Raw genomic sequence first — 12,775 nt, forward strand, 5'->3', positions numbered from 1 at the left:
CAATGAGGTACTCTATCCTCTTCCAGAGGTAGAGTTAAGCCATGCTGCCACACTACTAGGCAGAGGTACCCATAAAACTGCTCTGTTGCTGAGGCAGACCCAGACAATCATTGCACTCTCTTCTGAGGCAAACCTGAACTAAGACTGTCTATGTGCTTCCCTCCAACAATCCATCCCACTTCTGAAAGGTGATTGGATGTTGGAGCAGCACTCTCATAGGCTCAGCTGAGTCACACAGTCAATTAAGCCATGAGCTGGAAAAGCTTTACAAAATAGTTCTGTTTGACCCTGGCTCCAGAAATTCTGCAAAGTGGACACCTGTGATGGATTGCACTAGGAAAGCAGGCTTTTATAATCTTGCTTGTCTCAGAGAATCAGGGAGTTCAAGAGCTAATCTTCCCTTGAATGGGGAGCTAATGTGATCAGTTGCTCTACATGCTCCTAGGAGAGCATCAGCTGCGAGAGAAATAAAAACAGCTGTTCTGGACGGAAAAGGGTCTTTTGAATTTGATCTGTCTGGCTCAGTAGCTAAAGAGTTGGTTTCCGAGGGAGGAGACAATGAATATGTGTTTTCTGATGGGATAGTCAGAAAGGTTCTTCTGAAGAGAGAAGAAGAGAGACTTCTTGGTCTTTACTACAGCTGAACTCTCCTGAAAGAGAATTCAAATTCTCAGTCATGAAACCTACAAAACTGCTTTACTCAGACAATTTAACTGGAAATCGATTTGGCAAATGTTGACTGGGTAGTTAGATGGAAACTCCCAATCAAGCCAATTAGGAAAAGTTATTATTGCTTATTAATTTCTGCCAGTGAATAGGGGTTGCTCTGAGGAGCACCTGGGTCTCTGGAGTAGAGAGAGATTAAGTTTTAGACAACCTCAAGAATTACTTGGAAACTGTAATATCTGAAGGGAGAAACCAGATTTCTAAGGGGAGAAATCTAGGAACTATAAGCAAACATTTTTCTCCGGAATAAACATTATTAAGAGCTGAACTAAATTAAAATTAGAGCTCAACTGACCTGTATTAGAGCTGAACTAAACTACAGTTACAGTTTCTTGAATATTCTAAGAATTTATATATTTTAGAAAGTTGCTACTTCAGCAATCCCTAAACCTTGACCCATACATACATATATATAAATATATATATATACATACATACATACATACATACATATATATATATATATATATATATATATATATATATATATATAAAAGAAAAGACAGCTCCTGTATTTTCCCTTGAGTTCCTGTGTTGAGTAAAAGCTTACACCAATTTCTAAACAAAGGGTGGGACAGTTTAAGTTTATTTCAGTAGAGATAGACACTACTATAGGGCAACTCAAGTCACTGTGGGGAACTGTTGGCAGGACAAATCTTCCTGAGAGTTGGAAAGACACAGGAGTCTGTCATAACCAGGGCTTTTTTATATAGAAAAGGCCCAGCAGGAGCTCTCCTGTGCTTTCCCCAGCATGCCCGCTGCAGCAGGGATGATGCAGAAGGCTGAAGCCATCAGGGAGGCATTTGAAGATGTCTCACCACACCTTCCCCAGCATGCCAGCCAGAGCCCTGAACAGCCCAGGCAGAACTCCACTCCTGTGCACTCCTGCTCCCCCCTCCAAAAAAAGCCTTGGTCAATAATGCCTTTGCAATATGCTTCAGAAGGGGATTACATCATGTGGGGACAACCACAGAGAAAGCCTAACAATGACCAGTGGCTATCCTTGCCTTCTTACAACAGAAAAAAACCTGTAAAGCTGGGTTTAAGGAACAGAGCTGCTGTGCAGGTGCATAGTGGAAGAGATGGTATCCAGATGAGATAGAGGCAGACTAGTCTTGGTGCAGTTCTTGCCGTTAATCTCAGTATTCCCTCTAAGCTGAGTTAGTGTGAGCTAGCTCACAGCTTTTTAGCTGCTGGCTCACATGTTTTTGTCTTAGCTCAGGAATAATGGCACCAGAGCAAGCTAATTTATGCAGTAGCTCACAAAAGAAAAATTTTGCACGCAAAACTTCACAGCTTAGAAAAAACATTGCCTGGACCACAGAGAAGATACTAGGTACACTTGTCACTTTGGTTTTACCACTTCTCTTTCAAGTGCAGGATGTAGAATTCAGTGTTATATTTGACAGTATGAAGTCTTAGCATGAGGTTGTCTCTGTATTTTCATCAGATGAAACATAAACTAGGCAGAGACCTGAGAGCTTGTTCATTCTTCATCCTGTAAGATGCTTGAGGCTGAGGTCCAAGAATCAAGGCAGGAATCAAGTTACAGCAGCTAGAGTCAACAGTGTAGCATGGATGTTGTTCCAGCAAAGGCTGAAGCTGAAATGAGCCTTTTCAGGTCTCTCCCCTCCAGAAACACTGGTTATGTGGTGAGTACTGTGATGGGGCTGAGGTGATTCAAGGCTTTTAAGAGGCTTGAGAGACAGGTGAGTGAGAGACTTTTGGTTCAGCAGAACATTCAGGGTGGAGGGTTCAGGATCCAAATCTGAATTGGAAGGGCTATATCCCAGGGTGAGCAGGCTGACTCAGAGTTGTGGGACTCCCCTGGATATCAAAGGAGGTTCTTAGGAGTGTCCAGCTGCCTCCTTCTGTGGTGATGTTAGCTGCCTCCTTTGCTGAGTCTTCAGTCTCTTCACCTTTTGAGAAGGAGACTGCACTTTGGTTCTGACAGGGCAGCTTGTTGTACTTAGAAATCTGATGTCCAAGTAAAAAATCAGGTCTTTTGTGCATGGATGTACATTTCATGACTTTTCCCTTTTAAAATAATCCCTGCAAGGAACCTGAATCTTTTTCTGGTTACCTCTTGTAAGTATTTTGATTGAAAAGGCTGTAAAATATAAAATATACGTGATGTATTCTTTGTGCCTTATGTAAAATGCTTTTATGTTATAATCTGGTATTGGAAGCCAGGCTTAAACTGTATCTTAAGAAGCAGGCCTGAAAGACTGCACATATTACAAAAATAAGTAAGGTTATTATCCTTACGTTGAACATTGTTTGTATCTGTATTGCAAAACAAGGAGATGTATACTTTCCTGGCCTCCATGCCCTAGGACTGGCATAGAAGCAAGGGAGCAACTGGTCTGATACTCATTGTAGCATGGCATAACTGTAGAGTGTGGAGGGGTTTTATGTGTTGTGTATTCATGCAATGTGCAGAAATTCCACCCAAGTCTGCTTTGTAAGTGAATCTTCCCAAATGTATTTCTGATACATAAAATCAGGTTGCTACCAGAAGAAATATATGTTTATGGCTAGAAAATGCTAGGTTACTGGGTTCATATGTTTATGGCTAGATAATGCTAGGTTACTGGGTTCATTGGTGTTGAAAGGGTAATGTCTAGTACAAGCGGAAGTAGTTTTATGTACACCAGGGGTGGCCAACGGTAGCTCTCCAGATTTTTTTTGCCTACAGCTCCCATCAGCCCCAGCCAGCATGGCCAATGGCTGGGACTGATGGGAGTTGTAGGCAAAAAACTTCTGGAGAGCTACTGTTGGCCACCCCTGATGTACACCACTGCTGTTACTGCTCCAGTAGAATAGCACTGTTAGCAAAGTTACTCCAATATATCAAGTATATTTATTAATAGTGGTAGAGTGGAAATATAACTACAACTGTCTTTACTTATATAAAACGCCAAGCGTGTTGGTACTTTCTGACTCTCCCACTGGCTGTTGTCTGCACTCCATCAGCCATTGGTCCATTAACCGCCACTCCAGTTCTGTTGTGTCCCATTGGTTGAGTCAACTCTTCTCTCCCGCCCGCTGTCCCCTACCCAGTCTCTGTGGCATTCGGAAGAGAAAGTAGGCAGCAATGGCAGGGAGACAGTGAAGAGACAGGTAATGAAGGTGGTAATGTGACTAGATAGCAAGGCCTGGCCTGCTGGCAGCTTTTCCTCAGAGGCCACGGGGGCTGCCTCTTTGCTGCTACTCCGTCCCTCCTCCCCTCAGCCTTGCCCCAGGACAGACGAGGATTGGGCCATTGCGGAAACTGCTAGGCAGTGGCTGTTGCTAGGTAACCAACCTTGGTTTTGTCAGTAAAGGGAGAGGCCTCAGCTGAATATAGTGCCATAGAGTCTACCCTCCAAAGCAGTTATTTTCTCCAGGGGAAGAGAGATCTGCTGTTTGGAATCAGTGGTGATACCAGGAGATCTCCAGGTTCCACCTGGAAGTTGGTTACCCTCAGGGATTTTTTGTAGCAGGAACTCCTTTGCATATCAGGCCACACACCCCTGATGTAGCCAATCCTCCTGGAGCTTACAGGAGACCCTGTACTAAGAGCCCTGTAAGCTCCAGGAGGATTGGCTACATCAGGGGTGTGTGGCCTGATATGTATAGGAGTTCCTGCCACAAAAAAAGCCCTGGTTACCCTAAGCCTAACTGCTTGCTACTGTTCATCAACAGCCCCATATGGCAGCCAGTATGGCATAGGAGTTAGTACTTCAGAGCAGGGTATGCCAGACCCAGGTTCTTGCTGTGGAAGCTAACTGGGTGATTTTGGACCACTCAGAGACTTTCAACCTGACCTACCTCACAGGGTTGTTGTGCAGATCAAAAAGGGAAGAGAAGAATGACGTGAGCTGCTTTAGTCCTCACTGTGAAGAAAGACTGTACTTTTCCAATGTAGAGGCTGCAGGGAGGGGGGAGAAGATTGAAAGCTGAAGTCAGAGGGACAGATAACAGTATTTTCCCCTACACTAGGCCTTATTACTAGTATACATATAACCTGTTATTTAACTAACAGCTTAGACCCTAATGTTTCCTTCAATTTTCACAGTGTTGTGGAGGTGTTGCTCTGTTGATGAGTACATACCTCCCTCATTTGCTGCTTTGTGTTCATCATCTTGCATTAAGCACAAAGTACTTAGCACCAGAATAACTGCAGAAAAAAGGATTAGGATCCAAGCCAAAATGTGTCTCACCATCATCATTATTATGGCTGGTGTTTGTATTAACTGTGGATTTGAATATTATAAGTTTCCATGAACTCCAATGCATCTTATTAAGCTCTTACTCTCCAGCACTGGGATTCCTGTTGGAGAGGACGTGACCAAGTGTAGCAAGCAGGGTTTGCTCTCACAAGGCTCTCCAAATAAGCACTTTGTTTTTCTAAAGGTGTTAATGACAAGCATTTATTTATATCAGAGAAGTTAAAAAGGAGTTTTGAGAAACAGCATGGATTAGACTAGAGGATGAACCGCTGGGAATCAAATCACCATACACCATTCCATACTGAGAATCAAAACTGCTCCTTTCTTTGTAGCCCTGCCTTTTCATCTCCACAGGCCAAGCTGGATTGTTTGCGCATATAAAGTTCCCTTCTCATAAGAGAAAAGGATTTGGATATCAAAATTGTTAGGGATTTCTGTTTGAAATTCTGTTTCCTTATCTCAAACAGTCTGATGGATTTCTGGATCAAATAATCATTGAGAGGCATTTAACATGAAAAAGCAAAAACATATTTATTTCTACAGGGAAAGGGTAATAGGAGATGAAAATAACAAACACTATAGAACTACATGCTTACACTAGAAGATCATGTGCTTAATGGAAGCTACTTCCTCCTTCTTATTGACCTCTCTGCCTGAACAAAGGAAGTCACCTGACTAACTGACCAAACAGACAAAACATGTTTCCCGCTTCTAAACCTTGATTGACAGCAGCCAGTATCTTCTTCCCAGGTCATGCAGACAATAGGGAATCAGGCAGTGTTAACCCTATAATGACCGGAACTTTAGAACATTGCAAAGGACATACAAAACAGATACATATTTCCAACAAAAATATCATGGCACTTGTTGAATATGATTTAGAAAACAAGTGATCTTTCATCTGAGTACTGTGCAGTAAACATTATTTTTATTGGAAAATATATAGTAATACTTTTTGAATAATGAAAGGCATTAAGAAAAAATGGAGAAAAAATGAAATATTATGGAAAATATATTCATCTCACATACTAAAGCAGGGATTATATACCAAATTGTGGCATCAGGAAAAGCTTGTGATCTTTCTGTCTATAACCAGCTAGCAGGTTGTTCTTTTCTAAGTTACTCAAACTCTCTTGATGACATGAAATAGGTTGAAATTAATCCACTTCTGATATTAATTAAAATTCTTCTATTGAAAGGGACAAAAAGGTAGAAGGTGTACATGTGTTGCATTTAAAAGGCCTTTGCTGGGAACTGTAATTTGAAATTTGAACATTAAAGAATAAAATCTCTCTCTTTCATAAACCTTCTTGTTCACTCTTGTTCCCTTCTCCCCCATTCCTGCTTCCAGGCTCTTTAGCAAGTAAAATTCGTCGCAGGGATACTCTTGCAATCAAAATTGGCAACCGACCATCAAAAAAAGAACTGGAAGACAAAAACATCTTGCAGAGAACATCTGAAGAGGAGAGGCAGGAAATCAGACAGCAGATTGGCACAAAGCTAGTGAGGTATCTAGGTGTAATGGGAGCAAGTTTGGGAAGTAGGCAAAGAATGAACAGAGGGCATGGGATCTGGTAATAATAAGGTGTTGCTTCTCAGGGGGTTTTTTAGCTGAAGGTCCATCCTAACAGCACAAAAGGAAACCCACCTACAATGTTAGAGTTGGATCTGGCTATCTTTTTGCTTTTAATAAAATAGAAGGAGCTCACTGATTATTTTGATTTTAACAATTAGACTACTGTTCATCAATCACGATCACTTTCCAGACCCACTTTCTCTCCTAGAGCAAACTTGTCCTTTTTCAGATTTTAAAGATGAATAATTTTAACTGCACAAAATTCAAGTAAAGTAGTGCCTTAGAGAGCAACAAAATTTTCTAGGTTATAAGATTTTGGGAGCCAAAACACACTTCATTTTAACTGTAGGGTTTTCAAATTTTACTCTGTTACATAACAAGCTAGAAAATTTTACTCTGTTACATAACAAGCTAGAGTGTGCTAGAAAACTCAGCGCTTCATACATACCACTGAATAATTTCTTTGGTTTAAAACAAAACTTGCATTGACTTGTTCAACTTTGATGTTACTTATGGAGTTACTTGAGAATTAAAGAGCATTTAGCCTTGAACATATAGTCTGGCTTTTAAATTATTCGCTTCCTAAATAGGACCCCCTCACTGCATTTGCTGAGCCCATTAAACAGTGAGTTTTCTCTGTAAATGAATGGATTTCTCATTCTATTTCAGTTAAGTCAGATGCTGGTATTCTTTGTTTTCTTTTTAAAGCTTGCACAGTTTTACTGGCTTATAAACAGGCATATTATTGGTTTGTACAAAAGCAGTTTTATAGTTGCATATCTGAAGTTGTGAAAAAATGTTTCCTCAGTTCAGCACCTAAGTTATAGTATGTACAGCTGCTAATTGAAAATGGGAATTTGAAAGTTTGTTTGTGTGAGCCTCCTCCCAGCCTGGTGTGGCCTTCCTGCCCTCCACCATCCCGTTTGGGGTCAGGAGTATTCCCCCACAGACCTCAGAATGGGAAGGACAGAGGATTCTGCCACCTGGGTTTTCTTTCTTTCCATGACTAGCTCTGTCAGGTGCCACTGTGGCTCAGTCCTCCTTACCCCAGGCCTATTCAGAAGAGTTCCCTTTTAAATGAACTCTTCTTCCTCTGGTCCTGGGCTAATCTTGCCTAGTTTGTATCCCTTCCTACAGAGATTAAAGGTGGAAAGGCTAGACTCCACCACCTTTGGGGTCAGCCATCCCCTTCCAGCTCCCTTACAGGACTGTTCTGGGGCACTAAGTTGTGACTCTCCCCCACTTCCCTCTTTGACTCACCTGTGCCTGTCCCTCTTAAGCTGTCCCCTGTGGACTGCTGCCAGAATGGCCAGATCATTCTCCAGCTCCCCAGGCCCTGTTGCCATTTCTGGCTGTAGTGGGCCCTGGTAAGGCCTCTCTGCATGATTTCCGGCAGGCTGTACCGGTGGCCTGGCTGTAGTGTTCCTGGCCCCATTCTCCACAGTTGCCACCTCCTGCCTCTTTCAGTTTGTCCCCAGGGCTTCCGCTTTTTCCTTGTTCTGCTCCTCCCAGTAAGTGCTGTTCAGGGCCCAGGCAGCTGTGTCTCACCAGGAATGAGCTGGGGCTGATTGGGCTGGATTGGAGCTAGTCTGTGGCCCTGGACAGTTTGAAAACCAGGCCCCTCTTGAATAGCTGAAACTTTGCAATTTTATGCCTTAATGGCTTTTGTTTGTTTGTTTATTGCAGGAGGCTTAGCCAGAGGCCTACTTCTGAAGAATTAGAACAAAGAAACATCCTGAAGCGTAAGCATTTTAATTTGTAATTGAGAAAAATATAAGCATTTTTTTTAAATAAAGCAAGTAATAACAAGTTTACATTATGAGAGTAATCATACTTGAGTTTTTTAATACACTTTTAATGTTCACTGTTAATAAAGCAAAAGTGGAATAGGCTAAAGTATTTCCTGTTACTTTGCTGTATCTAAATCAGCATTCTCTTGAATGCCATTAACTTTTCATTGTCTTTTGGAAGCTTGGTTCTTTCATGCAAAGGTATTGTAAGAAAAATACAGGAAGTATTTATGTTTTCATTTTGTTTCACTGGAAGCAGTTGGACACTGCAGGATCATACCAACAATATTGACACCTTGAAGTTTAGGCCAAGGAATTTTTGCTACTTTGGAGACTCATCTGGAATTCTGAAGTACAGCAAATGAAAGTGGATAGTTTATAATAGTATCCTGCACAGTGACTTAAATCATGCATCATGTTTTGTGACCACAGCATGCTTCTCATGCAGGGACTCTACAGGATTGCATCATAATAAGGTGGTTAACTTTCTGTATTTGCTTTACAGGGAGTTTAGTTAGTGATCATTTGCATTTAGAAGATTACAGCTGTGGAGTCTTAGTGTCTGGAGTTGACTCTCTTAGCAAAGCTGGCTTTTTTAGAAACCTTGGTGAAATGTAATGTAAGAGCTGCAAAATACTAACCATTATCTTAGGATGTAAAACAAGCAGACTTTCGATAGCATTCCAGTATCCCAGAGCTCTGTTTGTCTTTCCTTTTTCATTTCCCTATCAAGCATACAAAATAATCTAAACATAACTAATCCCCACAGGGACACAATGAAAAATTTAGCTTTATGCTCCTTGATTATATTAGACTACAACACTGCATAGTCTTTGAGACAAATGAAGAGATATAAAACCCTGTCAATTTTAATGAATTGTAATATACCTTTGTATAAAAAACTCCATCCCGCTTTGCCGGTTAGGGCAGGGTATAAATTGCAAATTAAAATTAAATTAAAATTAAATCATTATATCTATACTTCAGAGGTTACATATCATGGGGCCAAGCTGCCATAGAGACCAAGTGGGTTCATGACATCTGGACTGAAGTGTTCTCACAGGGCAGTGGTTGCACGCGAAACGTGCAACTCATCTGCAGCTACCACATCATCACCCTGCCTGTTCTTGTCATCTTTTTGGTAGACTGGACTGCAGCTGTCACTAGCAGGGGACCAGGAAGGGCTTCTACTGGCTGTCGCCACCACTCTGGTATGGGTCAGTCTGGGAGCACCCACCTGACCATGTCTTCCTTCTCAGCAAGCACCTTTTATCTTTAAGCAAAGAGATGTGCAAACCCAGGCAGTATAACAACAACAAGTTTATTGTAAGTGCTCAAGAGCAAACATAGGTTGTAACTTTTAGTGCTATAGTAATCATGTAAACATCAAAGTTTGTACAAAGCAAAATAAAAAGCCCTGATGTGACTAACTATACATTCCATTCTTCTAATTCCAACTGACTCACCACTCTGGATGAGGGAACCCTCCTGAATGCAGCCTTCTTTCCAGCCCAGCCTTTCCAGAGAGAACGCCTTTGACTGCAGCCTCTCTAGAGAGAACAACCTTCCCTCTATAGCTAATCCTTTTATTGTTTCCTCCCAGGTTCCACCCCTCTGTTCTTCACTGGGCAAGTTTTCCCTCCTAAACATCTGCCCACCCAATCAGAGGGACAGAAGGGATCCTGGGAAATGTTGGCCTAGTTACTACTCCAATAAAGGTTTCCCTGGAGCCTGTAGGCCACACTAGGCATAGGACCATGACAACAGCTATTGGTTGTGGTGAAGAAAGTGCAAACTCACTTTAATAAAACCACAACTCAGCCAAGATGGATTCTCTTTCACGCTGTCAATAGACTATGTTGATTGTATAAAGTATCCTCTGGTGGTGTTTTCTCAGTAATGACAAAAAGTGTCCTGGTCTAAAACCAAATTTTTAGTTTATATTTTACTTTATTGCTTCATCTGCCTCCATCCAGAACCAGGATGAGATGTAATTATTTTATCCAGCCAATAACATTAAAGTTGCAAGGGGCATCTAGTCTACTGGGGTTAATCAAAACAGTTCACATCTTAAATATTGAGAGATGAAAGCAATTGAAAATTATTAGTGCTGGATTACTGGTATGAAGATATTTTAACAAACATGAAATAGCTGCATCAGTTGTGAGAGATCCTAAACTATTAACCAGCCTTCCATGAGGTTGACTATATTTGGTTTTAGATGGCTTTACAAAATTTAAGAATATAAGAGAAGCCATGTTGGATCAGGCCAATGGCCCATCCAGTCACTCTGTCACACAGTGACCAAAACCCCCAGGTGCCATCAGGAGGTCAATCAGTGGGCCAGGGCACTAGAAGCCCTCCCACTGCGCCCACCCCGCCGCCCCAAGCACCAAGAATACGGAGCATCACTGCCCCAGACAAAGAGTTCCAACAATACACTATGGCTAATAGCCACTGATGGACCTCTGCTCCATATGTTTATCCATATGAACTTTGCTGCTGTTGTTCATGTTTGGGATTGCTGGCTTCTGGTTTTTCTTTTATGAGTTGTAATTCTGATGTTACAGATCTCAGGAGTGCTTTTTGTGGCATGATTTTAAGCACACAAATAGATTGGGACACAGTTTAAAACGCAGAAAACCTTAGACATCTGTCTGAAATGCACCATCTTTTGTATTTGGCTGGTAGTTGGCAACCAAAGGAAGGAGGAGATTTATTTTACATTTCTAGCATTCAAGAAGGAGGATTGAATAGTTCTGCCATATTTGTAGCAGTGGCTTCCGCAGTGAGCAGACATCCTGCTGATATTGGCATAATTTAATATGTAATGACAAACCATGGCTTGTTAGGAATAGGTCTGGATGACCCTCTGACTTGCATGTCTACTTTTGCCACCCTTTATATATGCCTCAATAATGAAAAACTTCCACTTTTTCTGGAAACCATATTTTGTGATTTCATCTGAAACATTATTTTCCTCCTATTCTCTGCAAACATGGACTAAAATTTGTAGTAAGATGTAACCCACAAACCAGCAATGAGCAAGCCCAAGGAGCTACCCAGCCGCATACTCCTATAATGACAATCCATTATTTGTCATTACATGTTAACTGTGCTATTGTGTCCACTGCCTTCCCCCTCCTCAGGCATCTGCACGGCCAGTGCATGGGAGTAAGCTATGTAGGCAGCTGCCTGGGGTACTGCTCGGCCTATGGGGCACCACTAAGCGCCCCCTCCCCACACGCTGCCCATACTTCGCCACCCCTTCTGCCCACCTGAGACCCAGGCAGATGAAACAGGCAGTGAAACCTTGCTCTGAGGCTGCCTCCACTGCAAGGAAAAGTGAGGCAAGGTGCCACGCCATCTCTTTCACCCACCTGTGACCTGGGCAGACAAAAGAGGTGGCACAACCTCACTCTGAGACTGCCTCCGCTGCAAGGAAAGGCAGCCTTGGATCGAGGCAGAGGCACCATGCCACCTCTTTCACTCGCCCAGGACCAGGCAGACGAAAGAGGCGGTGCTGCGCCAACCTGCCTCCTCACCATTTAAATAGGAGGGGGGAGGCAGATCGGCTGTTTCTGCCTCTTCTCCGTCTAGCAGGGAGGTGGCAGAAGCAGCCTCACCTCCCTCCCATTTAAAGAAGAAGAAGAATTGCAGATTTATACTCCGCCCTTCTCTCTGAATCAGAGACTCAGAGCAGCTTACAATCTCCTGTATCTTCTCCCCCACAAGATGCCCTGTGAGGTGGGTGGGGCTGAGAGGGCTCTCACAGCAGCTGCCCTTTCAAGGACAACCTCTGCCAGAGGCTAACCCAAGGCCATTCCAGCAGCTGCAAGTGGAGGAGTGGGGAATCAAACCTGGTTCTCCCAGATAAGAGTCTGCACACTTAACCACTACACCAAACTGGCTCTCAGATCCCCCCATGAGGAGGCAGGGATGGGGGGCAGTGGCCTGAAGTGGCAGAAACCCTAGTGCCGCCCCTGGGTGCCTGACAAGAGCCTTCTCTACTCCTACTGCCAAAGTGACTGAAGAAGGAAAGAGTCATTGTACTTCTTAACAATATCTAGTATATTCATGAACTATGGAGGCTGTTATAGGTGATACAGAGCAATCTCACCCCCTCCCCCAGTCTCTGGTAACAGAAAGCTCCCCTCCCAGTTCCTACCCAGTTTGTTTCAACCAGCAGCAGCTTCAGCTGATACTATGACTGACTTATGAACATATGAACCTGCCTTATACTGAATCAGACATCAAAGTCAGTATTGCCTACTCAGACTGGCAGCAGGTCTCAAGCTGAGGTTTTTCATGCCTCTTTGCCTGGACCCTTTTTAGTTGGAGATGCCGGGGATTGAACCTGGGACCTTCTGCTTACCAAGCAGATGCTCTACCACTGAGCCACCATCCCTCCTCAGTCTGTTGCTACTCCTAGCTGTACTGTGTTAGTTACAATGCTTTATCATAATGAG

The 12,775-nt window shown here is 42.8% G+C and overlaps 1 protein-coding gene across 6 annotated transcripts in view; it reads left to right on the top strand.

The window, feature by feature from the left end:
- The window catches only part of PHACTR2 (phosphatase and actin regulator 2), a 179,025-nt gene that overhangs the window by 156,938 nt on the left and 9,312 nt on the right, over nt 1-12,775 (top strand). For all 6 annotated transcript variants that reach the window (XM_060240455.1, XM_060240493.1, XM_060240464.1 and 3 more), the window contains 2 exons: nt 6,292-6,448; nt 8,203-8,258. In XM_060240455.1, the coding sequence (XP_060096438.1) occupies nt 6,292-6,448; nt 8,203-8,258 (213 nt within the window). The remainder of the gene's footprint in view (nt 1-6,291; nt 6,449-8,202; nt 8,259-12,775) is intronic.

The sequence above is a fragment of the Heteronotia binoei genome, chromosome 1, assembly GCF_032191835.1.
Source record: "Heteronotia binoei isolate CCM8104 ecotype False Entrance Well chromosome 1, APGP_CSIRO_Hbin_v1, whole genome shotgun sequence".
Taxonomy (NCBI): domain Eukaryota; kingdom Metazoa; phylum Chordata; class Lepidosauria; order Squamata; family Gekkonidae; genus Heteronotia; species Heteronotia binoei.